The 15835-nt window shown below is 41.1% G+C and overlaps 1 protein-coding gene across 7 annotated transcripts in view; it reads left to right on the top strand.

Moving 5' to 3' along the window:
• The window catches only part of ATG7 (autophagy related 7), a 390968-nt gene that overhangs the window by 152034 nt on the left and 223099 nt on the right, over nt 1-15835 (top strand). For all 7 annotated transcript variants that reach the window (XM_019505098.1, XM_019505096.1, XM_019505100.1 and 4 more), the window contains one exon: nt 8434-8514. In XM_019505098.1, the coding sequence (XP_019360643.1) occupies nt 8434-8514 (81 nt within the window). The remainder of the gene's footprint in view (nt 1-8433; nt 8515-15835) is intronic.

The following is a 15835-nucleotide window of genomic DNA, read 5'->3' as shown; positions in this document are numbered from 1 at the left end:
GGCTGAAGGGACTGCAGAGAAAAGTATGGGCAGGGGGGAAGAGAGGGCAGTGGGGCTACCTGGTCTCCCAGATGTATTTTCCCCTGCTAAAGGAGTGGGAAGGCAATAAATTCAAGGCAGACCTCCAATAATTACATTCAATACCTGGAAATATGTAACAAATGTATATATTTTCCATATATAGAATATAAATATTGGGGGGTTGTCTTGTATTCAAGTATAATTACAGCTATATTCAGGGTCATCTTATATTCAGGTGCATACAGATACTTCCATCACATCCCCTGAGTTAGATGCATTCCAATAATCCCTAACTGCTAGGACTGCCTCCTGTAGGCAGAGAAATAGCTAAGGATACCCACCATAAGATGAAGCAACCCAGAAATTACTCTACTGTCCTCAGCTCCCACAGTGTTCAAGAAACTAAATCATATACCTTGACTTCAGCAAGACTTTTGATATGGTCTCCCACAAAATTCTTGCAAACAAACTAAGGACATATGGGTTGCATACATTGATAGAAGGTGGATAGAAAACTGACTGGATCATGGGGCTCATGCGGTTGTAAATGATGGCTCGATGTCTAGTTGGCAGTTGGTATCCAGTGAAGTGCCCCAGGGGCCAGTCCTGGGGCCAGTTTTGTTCAATATGTTCATCAGCAACCTGGAAGACGAGATGGTGCACCCTCTGCAAGTTTGCAGATGATATCAAGCTGGGGAAGTACTGGAAAGGCTGAAGGGTAGGTTTAGGATTCAGAGAGACCTAGACAAATTGGAGGATTGACCAAAAAAACCCTCATGAAGTTCAGTAATGACAGGTGCAAAGTCCTGGACTTGGGATAGAGCAATCACATGCAAGGGTACAAGCTGGGGACCATTGGGTTAGCAGCAGCTGTGCAGAAAAGGACCTGGGGTTACAGTGGATAATAAGCTAAATATGAACCAACAGTGTGCCCTTGTTGCCAAGAAAGTTAACAGCATCCTGGGCTGCATTGGTTCGAGTGTTGCTAGTGGAGAGAGTCCAGTGGAGAGCAACAAAAATGGTGAGGGAAAAATGGTGAGGGGGCTGGGGCATGTAAAAGGAGGAGAAAGAGAGCACTGCAGAGAGGCACCTTGGGTTGATGATATCAAAAGGTATAACTCGTAGAGGGACATAAAGTTTATAGGAGCTGGTACAGGTAATGGGACAAGAATCCAAAGTTCCTGTTGAAACCATTCTTGCAGCAACAGCTGCAAGGCGGCACCATTATGGGGCCTGTGACTTATGAGGAGAGACTGAGAACTGGTCTTATTTAGTCTAGAGAAGAGAAGACTGAGGTGGGATTTAATAGCAGCCTTCAGCTACCTGAGGGGTGGTTCAAAAGATGATGGAGCTAAACTGTTTTCAGTGGTGGCAGATGATAGAACAAGGAGCAACAGTCTCAAGTTGCAGCAAGGGAAGTTTAGGTTAGATATTAGGAAGAATTTTCTCACTAGGAAGTCAGTAAAGCACTGGAACAGCTTACCCAGAGAGGTTGTGGAATCTCTATCATTGGAGGTTTTTAAGACTTGACTAGGCAAAAACTTAGCTGACACGATTTAGTTGGGGGTGGTCCTGCTTTGAGCAGGTGGTTGAAGTAGATGACCTCCTGAGGTCCCTTTCAAACCAAATTTTCTATGATTCTGTGATAAACCAAGTTCAGCTTTGGTGCAGCCCAGAATAAGGGACATAATATATTGCACTTAACATCATAATTCTTTAGTTTATTTGAGCATTTGTGATGTTGTATGTAACCCTCTTCTGCTTCGTACTTAACTCAAACTCCAGTGACTGTGAATGTGTCAGTCGTCTTCAGTTATACTGGATATAGAGAAACCTTTGAATTTTCATTGACTGAATTTTGGGGTTTGGAACATATGGTGCACTCTTGCTGGACAATAAAACCCTTTTCACTTTGCATTTGTGGAGACGAGGCACAGCATTTCCAAGCTGAAGCCCGTCTTTCCCTGGCACCTAAAACTAGTCAGTATTGCCATATTTATTTGAGTGTTGTTATTTCTTTGCTCCAGAAATAGGGGGTAAAATTATTAAAATTTTGGTTACACCCAGGGGATGGTCAATATAAAAACAAATATTTTAATGTTGATATATCTTATGTACCATAAATACGTGCACTTTTGAGTTTGTTTGCTTGATACAAGTCTTGGGGTGTAAATTGCAACAATTCACTTTTCTCAGTGATATTTTTATATTTGCCCAATAGCATAGTATGCTTATCACCCGGACCAAGTGCGAATAAATAGTGATTTCTGGAGCTATCCACAGGCGTTTGTTTCCTTTTGAGGTGATGAAAAGGTGAAATGACAACCAAAGTAAAAGTTTTGTCCATTTTATGAGTAAGACACTCACTTCCATGATAACATGTCTAATGAAAAGCATTTGCCTTTTAACGTAAAACTATCCTGCCTTTATTCAGAAAGAGTTCTCTTGTAGTCTTGAGGATATATATCCTCCTACAAGAAATGGGATGGTAATGTGAAAAAAATAATATTGTTGAAACTCTGTAGATTTATGTATTATAAAAATGTACAGGTTTATTTTTAAACATTTTACATTTGTATCTTCAAAAATAGTAATTAAATCAGATGTTGATGGTTTTGCTCTAATTTCATTGTGCATATGGGGTTTGGTTTTGGGGGTTTTTTTGTTTAACCTTAGTCATGGTTTTGTGTGTCAAAAAATTAATGCTGTGTTGTTGCCCTTGGTAAAAGAGATGTGTATGTTCGCAGTCTCTTTTTTTTAAAATGACAAATCGGCACTAGTACGACCATAATTTCCTGTTCTTTGGCATCCATATTTATAGATCTCCTTTGCTTCTAAGAATTACTTTGTTTTGCCCCAATTAATACTCAGTCTTGTTAGTAAAAAAGTAGTAGTACTGTTTGTATACCTACTTGCTGGCATTTTTGCAAGGTTTAAGAATTCTTTTTATGTCCCTTCCAGAATGGGAATTCTTAAGATCAGTCAAACAACTCTGCGTGTGTCTTATAAAATTGTTTTTTACAAAGTGGTCAGAAATACTGTGTTAGTTACAGAAGTCATTTGCACAACAATAGGTAGCTGTTTTGCAATGTACTCATGCAAGCTCAGCATTTTCCCTCTCCCTTGCTCCAGAAGTCTGGACAAATGGTTTCCTGTTGGTTAGGGAGATGTAATCCAATCCTTGTGCCCTTTGCCTGTATCATATCCCTTTTAATATAAAGCGAAGGAACTGCTTTAGTTTACTAACCTCCTTTTTCCTGTTAGCAAAATTGTATTGGTGTTTTTCAGGTATTGCTGCCTCTTTCCTTTCTTCCCAGATATGCTTTTTCCTGTACTGTTTTAAGGACAGCTCTCTCTCTCCCCCTCTTTCTCCTCCCCCCTCCCCCCTCAACTCCCCACAAAGGGTCCACTACATTTGGATGCTTTTGGCCCTTATCTTATTACTGCTTGCTGAGAGCCATAGTAAATTACTACATGAACAATCCTTGAAGTCTCATGGCAGTAAAACTACTTACAGAGTAAGGTGCTGTTGTGTATAAAACTGTACACTGGGATATAGTCTAGAGTTTTTCACAGCCCAGTATGAGATGCTAATGGCTTGATTTATCAGTATTGCTAAGGCCCCTGCCACATGTTACACTTAAGACTTGATTAATCAGTTAATCACATCTTTAACATGTAGCTGGGATACAATTTAAGTAAATAATGGCATCGTAAAACAAGGAATAAGCCACAAAGTTATGTAAATAATGCACACACACACGAAGTGATTCTTGACACTGTTAATTGAACATGTGGCCAGGTGCACCCATGTGACTGGAAGCCCTGTCGGCTCACTCCCCCTACACGAGCAGTAAGGCATTATGGGATCTGATGTTTGATCCCACAATCATACCTCCTACTGTGCATGGGTGGCATGACAGGAAATGTGACTGTGTGGATCACATATCAGATACTATTATACCTTTACCTGCATGTCTGACAGGGGCCTAAGTTTCATTTTATCCAGGTGGGAAGCCTGACAACTTACATAAATCAAGGCTAAAGAAATATATGATTTTTTAAAACTTTTAACACAAAACAAGTAACGGCCCTTAATAAGGCACTTGGGGAAGTAACTACCAATATATGTTGGGGTCACCAAGCAGTTAATTACAATAATAAGTCACACAGTTTGGAAATGCATGAAATTTTCTCCTTATGGCGGTAGCTAGTGAAAGGCCTCAATCTGTCTCCCTTAGAAATCTATTGAAAGAAGAATTTGATCACAAAATATGAATACCTAGTGTTAGGAAAGTATCGGATGAGGGTGAGTTAAGAATGAACACAGCTTAAAGCTTGATTGTTTTGTTTTGTTTTCATTCATTCAAAATACAGAAAAGAAAACAGTCCTAGAATCAGAGTAAGAAGATATATCGGTTCATACAAAAATGTCCTATAAACCCAGAGGCTGGTCCTGTCATCTTGCACAACCAAACTCTTGTTAATTTCAAATACAGTTTTTGAATCTGTTCATGATGCTTTTCTTTCTCGGTTAACTTAGCTTTGTGGGAGGAGGAGTTTGAAAAAAGACAGTGGTTGGGTTTGGCACTAGTCCAAGGATGAGAAGCAGTTCCAGGAAAAGGAATAGTATGGCAGAAAGCCTGAGGATGAAAGGAAAAGGATGCAAAATGAGCAGTATTTGAGAGGCTTGGGAGAGTGAAGCAAGTGGGAGGGAACAGGAAGAAATTAATTTTGAGGGTTTGTCAAATCTTTTAAAGTAATAACTTTAACTCAGAGTGTTGTTTGTTGCATTCATTTGATTTATTGTAACATTGGAAGGGAAGAAAGCTCTCTCAAATCTTTTCAGTAGGTGTGATAATTTTGGCAAAGGACACCTGACATAATCCCTGCCCAGTCATCAAAATCTATCATTAAAGTAGCTGTGAGAGAAGAGTGTGATCTAATGAAACCTGGCCAGAGGGTAAATACAATGTAAGTGTCATTGTAGGCTGTTGCAGTTACCTTAGACCAATGATTCTCAACTAGGGTGCTGTAGGAACTTTTCAAGGGTTGAGCTGCTCCATGTATTTCCATGCAGGGCTGGACTGGAAAGCAGCTTTGGAAGGAGGCAGTATACTGCTGCAGTTCAGCCTGAAGGGAGATCAAATAGGATATAGGTTGGGGATATAGTTGGGGATGGTCTTACTTTGAACAGGGGGTTGGACTAGATGACCTCCTGAGGTCCCTTCCAACCCTAATTTTCTTTGATTTTATAAAATTCAAGGACTGTCTGCATCCAGATTCTCCAGGCTTGTCCTTGTTTGTGTTGAAACACAGCTACCTTCAAAATATTTAAGTAACAACGTGTTCTGTGTCATATTGATTTAAATTATGGGCAGGGGTCACAAAGTTGTGCTGGACTTTCCTTTGCAATCTAGTCCCATCTTGTTTTGCTTTTGACAGTGAATGCTGTTTAATTTGTGCTGCACTTAATTTTCACTTTTAATGTATGTAATATTGGCAATAGATAACTGAGAGAAAGTGCTGAGGAAACTGGAGGCTTTGATAGCCTGGTAGAATCCTGGAGCTGCTATTAGTGCTTTGGCCTCCTGTGGCGTTTGAAACTTTTGGCAATGGCAGGGGGGTATTGTTTTACCTTCACATTTTGGGCAGGGGAAGATTTGACTTAAGCAGGAGGAGGATTGAATTCCTTGTTTCCCCATATCGGTAATCTTGGATAGTACCTAGTTGCCTCTGTGCATCCTGGCACAACATCCAGAATACAGCATGCCAGATAAACATGTCTTGGTAGTTGGTGAAATGTTTGATATTTGAATAGTTAATGGTATCCAGGTTGTAGCTGTATTGGTCTAGAGGAAAAAGAAATCAGGGCTCATGGTAGAGGTGACATATTTTATTACACCAACAAGATTTTTGCAAAAAAAAATTTCTTTAATTGCAAGCTAATTAAAGAATTTTTTTTGCAAAAATCTTGTTGGTCTAATAAAAGATAGACATCACCTCTACCATGAGCCCTGATTGCTTGAATGGTTAATAGAATTTAAATTGTATTCAGATTTCAGAGATAATGGTGCTGGAGTTAAACAGGAAGTTAATGTCTCTGAACTGCTGTTGCAGGCTCTCTGCTGACCTGGGATGGAGTTTCCATTTCCATCATTAGTGAATATTCAAATGCTGAAGGTTACCTAGTTAAACCTAATGGATGAGAACCTGGCTCCTCTGAAGTCAGAAAGATTTTTGTTGAGACTTTCCATTTCTGGAGATTTGAATACTAAAAAATGAAAATGTGGCCAGGAAGTACAGTTGTGGGGCAATTGAATATTTTAGAATAATGCAGCAGTTTAAATATCCTCATGATATGGAATTATACAGCATATGTGAATGCGTGCGGGTATGTGTGTGTGAGGGAATACCTAATATACCTGATTATATGCCAGCCACAAAGGCCAGGCTGCTCCCAGCAGGTGGCTCGGCGGCTGCAAGTACTGCTGCAAGCAGACCAGGCTCTGTGGTTGGCAGCAGCTACCCAGAGCCTGGGCTGGTTGCAGCCAGGAGGCTGCAAACATTGGCTTTAGGCTCCAGCATTAGCTCCTTACCAGCAGGTGCACACGTGCCTCGGAGTGGACGGTAGGGGAGCGGCCTGAGGCAGCACAACCCCAGCCTCTCCCGTGCTGCCGGCACAGAGCTGATGACTGGGCTCCAGAGCCCAGCGCAGCTGTTTGTAGGCATCCCGGGCTCTGGGCAGCTGCAGCAGACTCCACAGCCCTGGCATCAGCTCCATGCTGGCAGAGATTGCACTTGCATCTCAGAGTGGACAGTGGGAGGGCTGTGCCGCCTCAAGCCCTATTCCCACTGTCTGCTCCAAGGCGCACATGCACCCGCCAGTATGGAGCTGATGCTGGAGCCCGGAGCAGCTGTTTGCAGCCCCCTGGCTGCGGCCAGCACAGACTCGGGTAACTGCTGCCAACCACGGAGCCCAGGCTGCTTGCAGCAGGGCTTGCAGCTGAGCCCCCCTGACTCCCACCTGCTCTGCGCCCAGCCCTGGCCCAGCCCCCCACCAGAATGAGGCTGGCGCTACTCCTTGCTATGAGCACTGCCCCATTTGCAAGCTTAGCTGTGAGGGGTGGGTGGGTGGTTGGGCTGATGGGCAGGCTCTGGGCCGGGGCCTTGGCCAGCTGTGCTGCAGCCCAGGGGCTGGCTCCCCAGGGAAGCACGGGGGCTTTGGTGGAACCAGGGCATTGTTGGGTCGGACTTTGTCCAGTGGCCCAGGAGCCTGGCTCCATGCACCCGTGCATCTGGTTCTGTGTGTTTGTCTGCCTCTGTCTGGTTCTGTGTGTCTGTGTGCACACGTGTCTGGTTCCGGATGTGTGTGTGCATGGGTATCAGTTCTGGGTGTATTCTGGTTCTCTGTGTTTGTGCATGTGGTTCTCTGTGTGTGTTTGTATGCGTCTGGTTCTCTCTCTGCTCTCCTTTTTCTTTCTCTCTTTCTCTTGTCTCTTTTTTTCTCTCTCTCTCATTGCAACATGCTCAACAAAAAGGGAATACGCAACAACAAAGGCAACATTTATGATGATTAAATATACTAATATGCAGTGCATCCTGCTGTGTGTGTGTGTGTGTGTGTGTGTCACATTTTTTGTTTTTCTGGCATGCCGGCACCTTCCAAGATAGACATTGTGGTTTTTTCGGCATTCCAGCCAAAAATCGTTGCTGACCCCTTGTCTAGAGCAAAAAAGAAAAGTTAGTATTGTACAGTGTCGAAATGGCTGATTATTCCAACAATCAGCAAGGTACAACATGGCATAAGAATAAGCTCAGTTTATTAAAGAGGAAAAATGGGAGAAAGGAAAAGCACCTTTGTCCTAATGTAGTGAAGAGCTCTGGCTAGCATTGGGCTGCACCATAAAGTGCTTGCAAGGTCATATGCTTTATCAGAACCAATACACTCAACATTTCTCACACATATATGCTAATATATCTGGTTCTTTAAACTTTACCTATTGGATGCATTATAACCAGACAGCACAATAATAGTCCATTTTTAAATTTCCAAATTATTGTAATACTTGGAGAAACAAATCTATTTAACTAATTAGACAAGATTTTCCATTTTTTGGTTTCTGAGACTGAGTGGTTGCAGACAAAAAATTCAGACTCCAGGTGGGGCTGTGCCTCTATTCCTAGTTAGATAATTCTGTATTTTAAAAAGTCCTGTTATTACCTGTCTACAGAAAAATTAACCAAAACACAAACTGTCTCGGTACCGATTGCATAGGAAGGATTACTGAGGCCACTGTTTAGCAGTAATAAAGAATCTTGTTCATCTTCTGGCTTAATGTCTCCAATTCAGCTTGAATTTGGAAATGTATCATTATTGCGAGCATAAGCCTGCATCTTCTTTCTTTCCAGATTCGTGGATTTTTATCAAGATTTGATAACGTCCTTCCTGTGAGCCTGGCATTTGACAAGTGCACAGCCTGCTCTCCCAAAGTAAGTCTGAATTGTTCGTTTATGTCTGCTTTCTCAATGGTCACAGTTCTAAAATCATGTCCTGTTTTATAGGCAGGTCATATGGAGTCTTAAGGGCTAGTTTATATAAAGACACTTTTTTTTCTTGTTTCTTTGGGGTCTGGGGTCTAACAAAATACTACAATTTAAATAGTTTTGGCCTGACTCCCTACTTCCTAAATTATTATATGGTTTTCTTTGTGGATAGACCTGCCAAGTCCATCTCCTATTGTCTCCGCCTAAGAGCTTCATGCTGCAATATAAAAAAAAATAAAGATTATGTTCAGTTTTAGGGACACATAATAAATAGGTTTTCCCCTTAGATTTCAGCAAAAAGGCACCAAAGTCAATAAGTTGCTGTCATGTTCATCACAGAGACATTACCAAATGTTTTTTAAGCATACACTTAAAGAATAATCTTCTTTGTTTGTGGTTTGCTTGGGTCTCCTTAATTACATGAGAAATAATGCTAAGTGTCCGTCTACCTGTGCCTGTCCTACACTAGGGTATCTTTTTGCAAATATGTAAAGTTGCTTTAATGTTTGATGCCTTGCCATGAGCACTTGTATTCAGGGATAAAATAAATATCATCTTCATAATACTTTTTATTAATGAAGCTCCTTCATTTTGATACTGGTGGTGACCATCCTGAATCAGCTAATGCATTACAGCAGTTGCTAGGATTTTGAGTTGAATATTGCCAGAACACTAGTGTGTCCACTAGTGTGCGTCTATGTGAGGCCTCTTCATTCGTGGATTGTTTTCCTGTATTGTAGCCTTGAAAGCTCTTGGCAACTTTTGTAAGGTTGCGTAGACTAAGTTCAAGTAATCTTGCCTGGGATAGCTCAGTATGAAGAGGCCATGGTTTGACTCATAATTTGGCGCACATGGGAGTGCTGTTAATTCAGTCAAGTCTTCCCACTCTCTTCACTAAATTCATCCTTTGTATTCCTAATACAGATCACCAGCTTCTGAGGGACTATGGATCTTTTGACAATGAATGTACTTGTACAGGCACTACCTTTTGTTGATACAGTATTCCTGTCATTCTTTTAGGGCAGCTGACACATTAGTAGGCTCTTGGGGACTTGAATGTGCATAATCTTTTTAGGAGCTCAGGTGTTAGGCTTACAAAGTGCTTTTTCTGGGAGCACATCCCTACTTTCTTGAATGGCTGAGCAATCAGGATGTAGTAATTTTTTTCTTCTTTCCCCCAGTGCATTTTTTTTTAGAGGCTTGGTATATATCGTGTCTCCTGTCTCTCCTTTTTAAATATGTATTAAAGTACAGTTTCTGATATTTCATGTTTAATTTTCCTCTTAAACAGCTTTTCCATTGCCTATGTATCTATTCCATGAACAGATGACCCTATACTCTCATGAAGTTTTATCCAGACTTCAGATTATATATATATTTTTTTTTAATGAATTTAGAGAACAGTAAATGAAATGCAGGTATCCATATCCATTTTTGTAAGCAAATGATTTCCTCTTGATGGTCATTTTAAGAGTCCTGTTTTACATAAACTGACTAGATGATTTAGTAAAAGCTGACTTGGATTTTAGCAGCTGTGCTATTCCCATAGAGATCATTTTTCATGTGGTTAGAGGATTAAATTACTTTCGTGCTTAAAATGTTGCTTCATTGAGACACGTATTTCCTTACAGTAGAAACATAGCATTTGTTTACTTGGCTAACTTTCCCTTTATTAGCATAGGAGTATGTCAACCCTTATTATCTGGAAATCTGATACCAATACTTTGAAATGACAGATTCAATTACATTTTAATCTTAGTTCTGGATGGGAATTTTTTAATGCATAAACTTTGCATAGCTTCACCCTAGTTTATATCAGGTTTGCCACTGATTCAAATATGCTCTTCTGCAATATAAATTCTTACGGGTGTCCAAAAATCCCACTTTAACTATCTTAATTCATTTTTCTTTTTCACTAATCCTGTTCTTGAGTTGTTATTGTTTTATATATTTTAAATGAAAAGGAAAATTTTAAAATAAAAAGTCAAAAATAAAAACCTAGTGGGTACAGCTAGAAAATTCAGGAGAGGCAGCTCAGCTCTAAATATTTGAAACTTAGATTTAATTTCACTGTGAACTAACTAAGGACTTTATTGTTCTATTTCTGAAGCAGAAGAGCTCCAGACATATAAGTATCTAGCTATCCCTTAACCAGATCTATTCTGAACAGGCTACATGCCAAGGAGACTCACCTCCCTTAGGTAGTCACTCAGGAAATGTGGGATGGTCACAGGAGGGATCACTTTTGTATTACTATTATTGTGGGTTAACTATTCCTTTGTTAACACTGGACATGCACAGGCTGGAATGACAGGCAGTCTCCTCCAAGACTGCTGACTTTGATGTGCTAGCTTGATGGTAGGCCCAAGAGAGTAGTTTACATGTATGCTTTCTCTGGTATCTGGGAGTTGTACCATTGTTGGCCTGGGGAGGAAGAAGGAAGTCTCAAGTTCTTCAATATAGGATGTATCTCTTTATAAAAGCACTCATGTCTCTTGCATAAAATTAATTTTATTAAATGTTGCACAGCTAAAAGGGGCTGTTTATCATGTTCATTGCTCATTGGAAGTTGGGGACAAAACTGGATCCTTCTTTCTTGGAGAAAGTTCAGATATTATGGAGAGGGGTACTATTACAGACACGTGGAAAGGTAGAAAGGAACTGATCCAGAAAACAGTAATGCATATAAATATTTTTATTGACTTTGGTGGAATGACTCATGCTCAGATAAATTGCCGTATTAACATTTGGTTGCCTGAGAAGGTTAAGGAAGAATTATTAATGCTCGAAAATTATTTTCCTGTTTAATCATAACATTACATATTTACATTGCCACTCAAACATAACAGAATATAAAAAATATAGGTATCTGAAACCATAAATTCCCTAAACCACCCTTTTCCCATCAGATTTGCAGCACATGCTTATTCCTAGAGTTTCAGATGGATACCATTTCACATATTTTAAAGTCTAAAGTTCAACCCTCATCATGTTTGGAAAGTGTTTCTGATCTGAGAACAACCCTTTAGATCAGTGGTGCTCAATCTTTATCCTTGGCCAGCTAGCTGGGCAGTGCCCAGTCTGTCTATGGGCCAGATTAGGCCAGTAGTTCTGTTCCAGTGTCTGAGATGGGTGCAGTGGAGCCTCATTTAACTGCATGGAGGGGGGTGGAGAGCAGCCCAGCCCAGCCCAGCTCAGCTCCATTCAGCCACATGAGGAGAAGGCACATGGCTCAGCCCTGATTCAGCTGCACAGGGGGAAAGAGGTGTGGTCTGGCCCCAACCCATCCATGCAGGGAGAGGGGGTCTTGACCCATCCCTGACTTGGTTGTACAGGGGGCAGAGGATGTGGGAATTTACCAGCAGGAGAAGGTGGTGATATTAATGGCTACTGCTCCTCCATTGCCAAATTTCCCAAGCCATGGGTACACCCATGGGCCAGATGCCATGTCTCCCTGGGCTGCATTTGGCCAGTGGTCCAGAGGTTGAGTACCTTTGCTTTACATTACAGACTGTGATCACTGATACATTGTGCCAAAAATCTTTCTAGTAACACAGGGTATCACATCATAGTCTATGTGAGGAACAGATGTAAAGGGGAAGCAGTTAGGAAGCATTGAATTCCAACCCTAATCCTGAACCAGTTCCTGTTAAGCCCCACTAGGTTTGAGTGTGATCTCCCTGTCTCAAATTGTCCCTAGTTCTCTCGTGGCAGCCTTCTGGAGAGGTGGAAATGGCAGCAATCTATTCTGTATTAGTGTAAAACATTTAACAGTAGTCTTAATGATCCTATGAAGTAGATAAGTATTATCTGTTCCCAAATGGCATTTAAAGGAAATAAAACATTGACTGAAACCTAGTGCACATTAGGAAAAAATTCTCTGATATGTTAGAGGCAAGGATTTTTGTGGGTGATATCTGTTATTGAATCAGCTGCTTGGTTGGGATTGACTTAGGCAAGGTTTTGAATGCAGTATGTATCTAAGTTTATGCACGTTGGTTCAGTAAAAGATATCATCCACAAAAATCCTTGTGTCACTGGTATTTTGTGGACCATCACAGATACATCACTCAGCACTACCATTCCTGATATGTTGCTACTTTTGCTAGTCCTCCTAGAAAAGGTTTATACCACCATAGTTTGGTATCAAAGCATACAGGCTGCTGACAGACATGGAAAACGAAAAATAACTCTCTAATGGAAGAAGAAGTACATCAGCTTGACCTGGCTCCCCAATGTCTGCATAGATCAGGTGCTTTAGCAGTGCTTTTTGTCACTGATTCAATCAGCTATTAGATAAAAGCATCAAAAAGCTTTTATGTAGCTCATGATCTATACAGATGTTGGGCAAGCCGGGTCAAACTAATGTGATGCCTCTTCTGGGCATGTGCTGCACTTGGTGCAGGGATGTACTGAGGTGAAAATAAAGCACTGTTTTGGGGTTTGGGGGTTTTTTTTGTGGGGGGAGGTTTCCCACATCTGTAAGCATCTATAGATTGCTAGTATAGATTAGTAGCAAAATGAAGAGATCATAGCTTAAATTTGCTGAAGAATTTCTGCTGCTTAAAACTCTATCAACACTAGGGCTTTTAACTACATGGATAAGTTATAGGAAATCTCACCTGTAACGAGGGAAGATGCTCCAAAGCTGGTAGAACCTAGTAATGTAGGTCTGGCCTGTGAGGCTGAGTGACTTTAAACTGTCCATAGAATTCAGTGATGGAAGGCTTTATTGACTTCTTCCATAACACAGCCCATTGTGTTTTACCCGTTTACCATTATATTTGTTTTGATACCTTGCAGCTGATGACAGTTGGTTTAAATTTTGAAATTGGCCCCTGTAAGCTTGCAAATGTACATACTGTTGGTTTGGTGCTATTTTCTGCTTGCACAAAGTAAATGCAACGAGATTGTTATCACTGGCACTTGTGTAATCCATGTTTGTTTCTTTTATGTCACTGATCATTTTTTTGTTTTTGGAAAGAGTTCAGTATTGAGGTTACCCCATGTTCAGCCCTTGACTACTTATATTTAAGAAATCATCATTTATTATTTTTGTCCTGAGCAACACAGTAAGTGTTAGAGTTCCTAGGCATTCTACCAAATCATCTGATATTTTCATTTAATGACATGCTGGAATCTGCTCCCTGTTCCCAACAATCATGCCTCCTGCCATGCAAGACATGAATGGCAGGAGGTGCAACTATTGGGATCAGATTCAGATCATTCCATTACTACTTGCCAGTGCAGAGAGAGGCCCCTGAACTGGCAGGTTGAAAGAGGAGTACCCATATCTGAACCCGGATTGACCATCAGCTGATTGTTGACTGGCCCTTTGAGCCACACCAAGGATTCAGCATTAGTGCACTTGGGGCTGGGGCTCACAATCAGCTGACTATTAGCTCCAGTCCCAGACTGCACTGGGACTGGCTGGAGTCCTCAGTGCAGTGAGATGGCAATCTGATTGTCAGCCCTGGCTGGGATAGCCCTGTGTCCGCTTCAACACTGGGGCTGTCCAGGCCAGGCCAACAGTCAGTTGATTCTCAAAACCCTAAGCCTGGCAGTTCTAGCCTACCTGTTGAGCGGGTGGGGGAGGCGGAATGGAATCAGAGGCTTCTGGTGGGGATAGGTGGGTAATACACACTTTAAAGCCTCTGGGGTGCCAGCTCCTCAATCCCCAGCTGCCCTTGCCCAAAATTATGAAGTGCCCACAGCTGGGGAACAGAGCTTCGAGTTCCCCTGCTGCCACTTCCACAGACACCCTGGAAACAGAAAGCAGGCACACAGACGGGAAACCCAGGTTCAGGGCACAGTGAGCCTGGACTGGGGAGATGCTCCCTGATGTCAGGTTCATGGTTCCTCTTCCCTTTCACATTAGCAGCAATGTCAACCTCTAACTCTGTGCCCAGCACACCAGATCCTGGTATTTCTCATGGAAATGGCTTGCCTGCTAGTTAGCTCAAGCACACATTCTTGAAAGCTGATTTTTTTTAATCTTTCTACTTTCAAAATATTTATTGTGTTTTTCTTAATAAAAGGACAAACTAGCAACAAGGTACAATGTGCTTTATTTTGATTCAAAAGTTGTGAAACAAAGAGAAGGTATGATGCGTGCTGGAATGCCACAGCACATACAAAGAACATATCTAGATGAGAATGTAAGCAGTGATGAAATTTAGTCCATTAAAGGGTACTGGCAAATGTGGTTAAGAACCACAAAAAATATCAAAAGTAGGTTAACTTGGAACACAGCCATAGTGGTTACATGAATATACCGTGGGATAGAGGAAGAAATCAACAAGTATTGCTTATTTTTGAGCAATGAAGAGTAGAGATGTGAAGGCCTGGAAAAAAAACAGAAAAGTTTGAAAAAAAGCCTTTTCTTCTCTGTTGTTTTCTGAGGACTTTTTTTTTTTTTTTTAATTGGGGAAATTGAAAAAAAAATGGAAAAATTAAAAAACCTCTTATGAAATATTTTCTTTTAGAATGATGAATAAAATGTTTAAAGCAAGGTGTTCGTATATTGCTACCCTTTACTACCCCAAAATGTTTTCTGATAACTATGTACTAGGAAGACTTTTATGCAAGACTATCTACAGTACCAGATCATTACAATTCCTGTACACCAAGGACGAGCAGTACAGTACAACTCTCAAATTCAAGACCAAGATGCATTTCTGCCCCCAGGGGGCACTGCCATTTTCACAAGAGAAAGAAGAAGCTTTCAGTGTTGCCTTTGCTTGTGGACTCCCTCTGTTGTTGACTTTTGATTTAGAGATTGGTGGATCTGCACCTGTCCTTCTGACTAGGCCTCAGAGGACTGGGAGTGGACACTGGCAGCAGCATCCATTTGTTCCTGTAAAGATTAGAAACAAGAAGCTTATTGCCCTGCTTGCTCGAAAGCCTCAGGAGAGGAGACAGAGCAAGCCTAAAGGTTTGAAGTTGAAAGGCACCTGCCTCCTCCTGGCCCTGTGACCTTGAGATCCACAGAAGTACAGAAGCAGCACACAGAAGCTGAAAGAAAGTATACTTCTTTATTGAAAGGTAAGAGTTTAAATTTCTCTGAATTCTGTGTATTAAACTATATTTTAACTGCATTAGTATATTTTATAATCTATGTAAATCATAATTGAATTTCCACTAATCTCATGTTTTGTAACAAATCACCCAACCTTAGCAGTGAGGTAAGACCTGCAGGGCAGGGAAGTTGTTCACAGTTAACTCTGAGGAGGCATGTCCTTCATCCATTACTAAATTTGTACATGCT

Source organism: Gavialis gangeticus, unplaced genomic scaffold (assembly GCF_001723915.1).
Source record: "Gavialis gangeticus isolate Ggan-Ray unplaced genomic scaffold, GavGan_comp1, whole genome shotgun sequence".
Classification (NCBI taxonomy): Eukaryota; Metazoa; Chordata; order Crocodylia; family Gavialidae; genus Gavialis; species Gavialis gangeticus.
The sequence above is the reverse complement of the archived record's forward strand: the minus strand, read 5'-3'. Positions and strand labels throughout refer to the sequence as shown.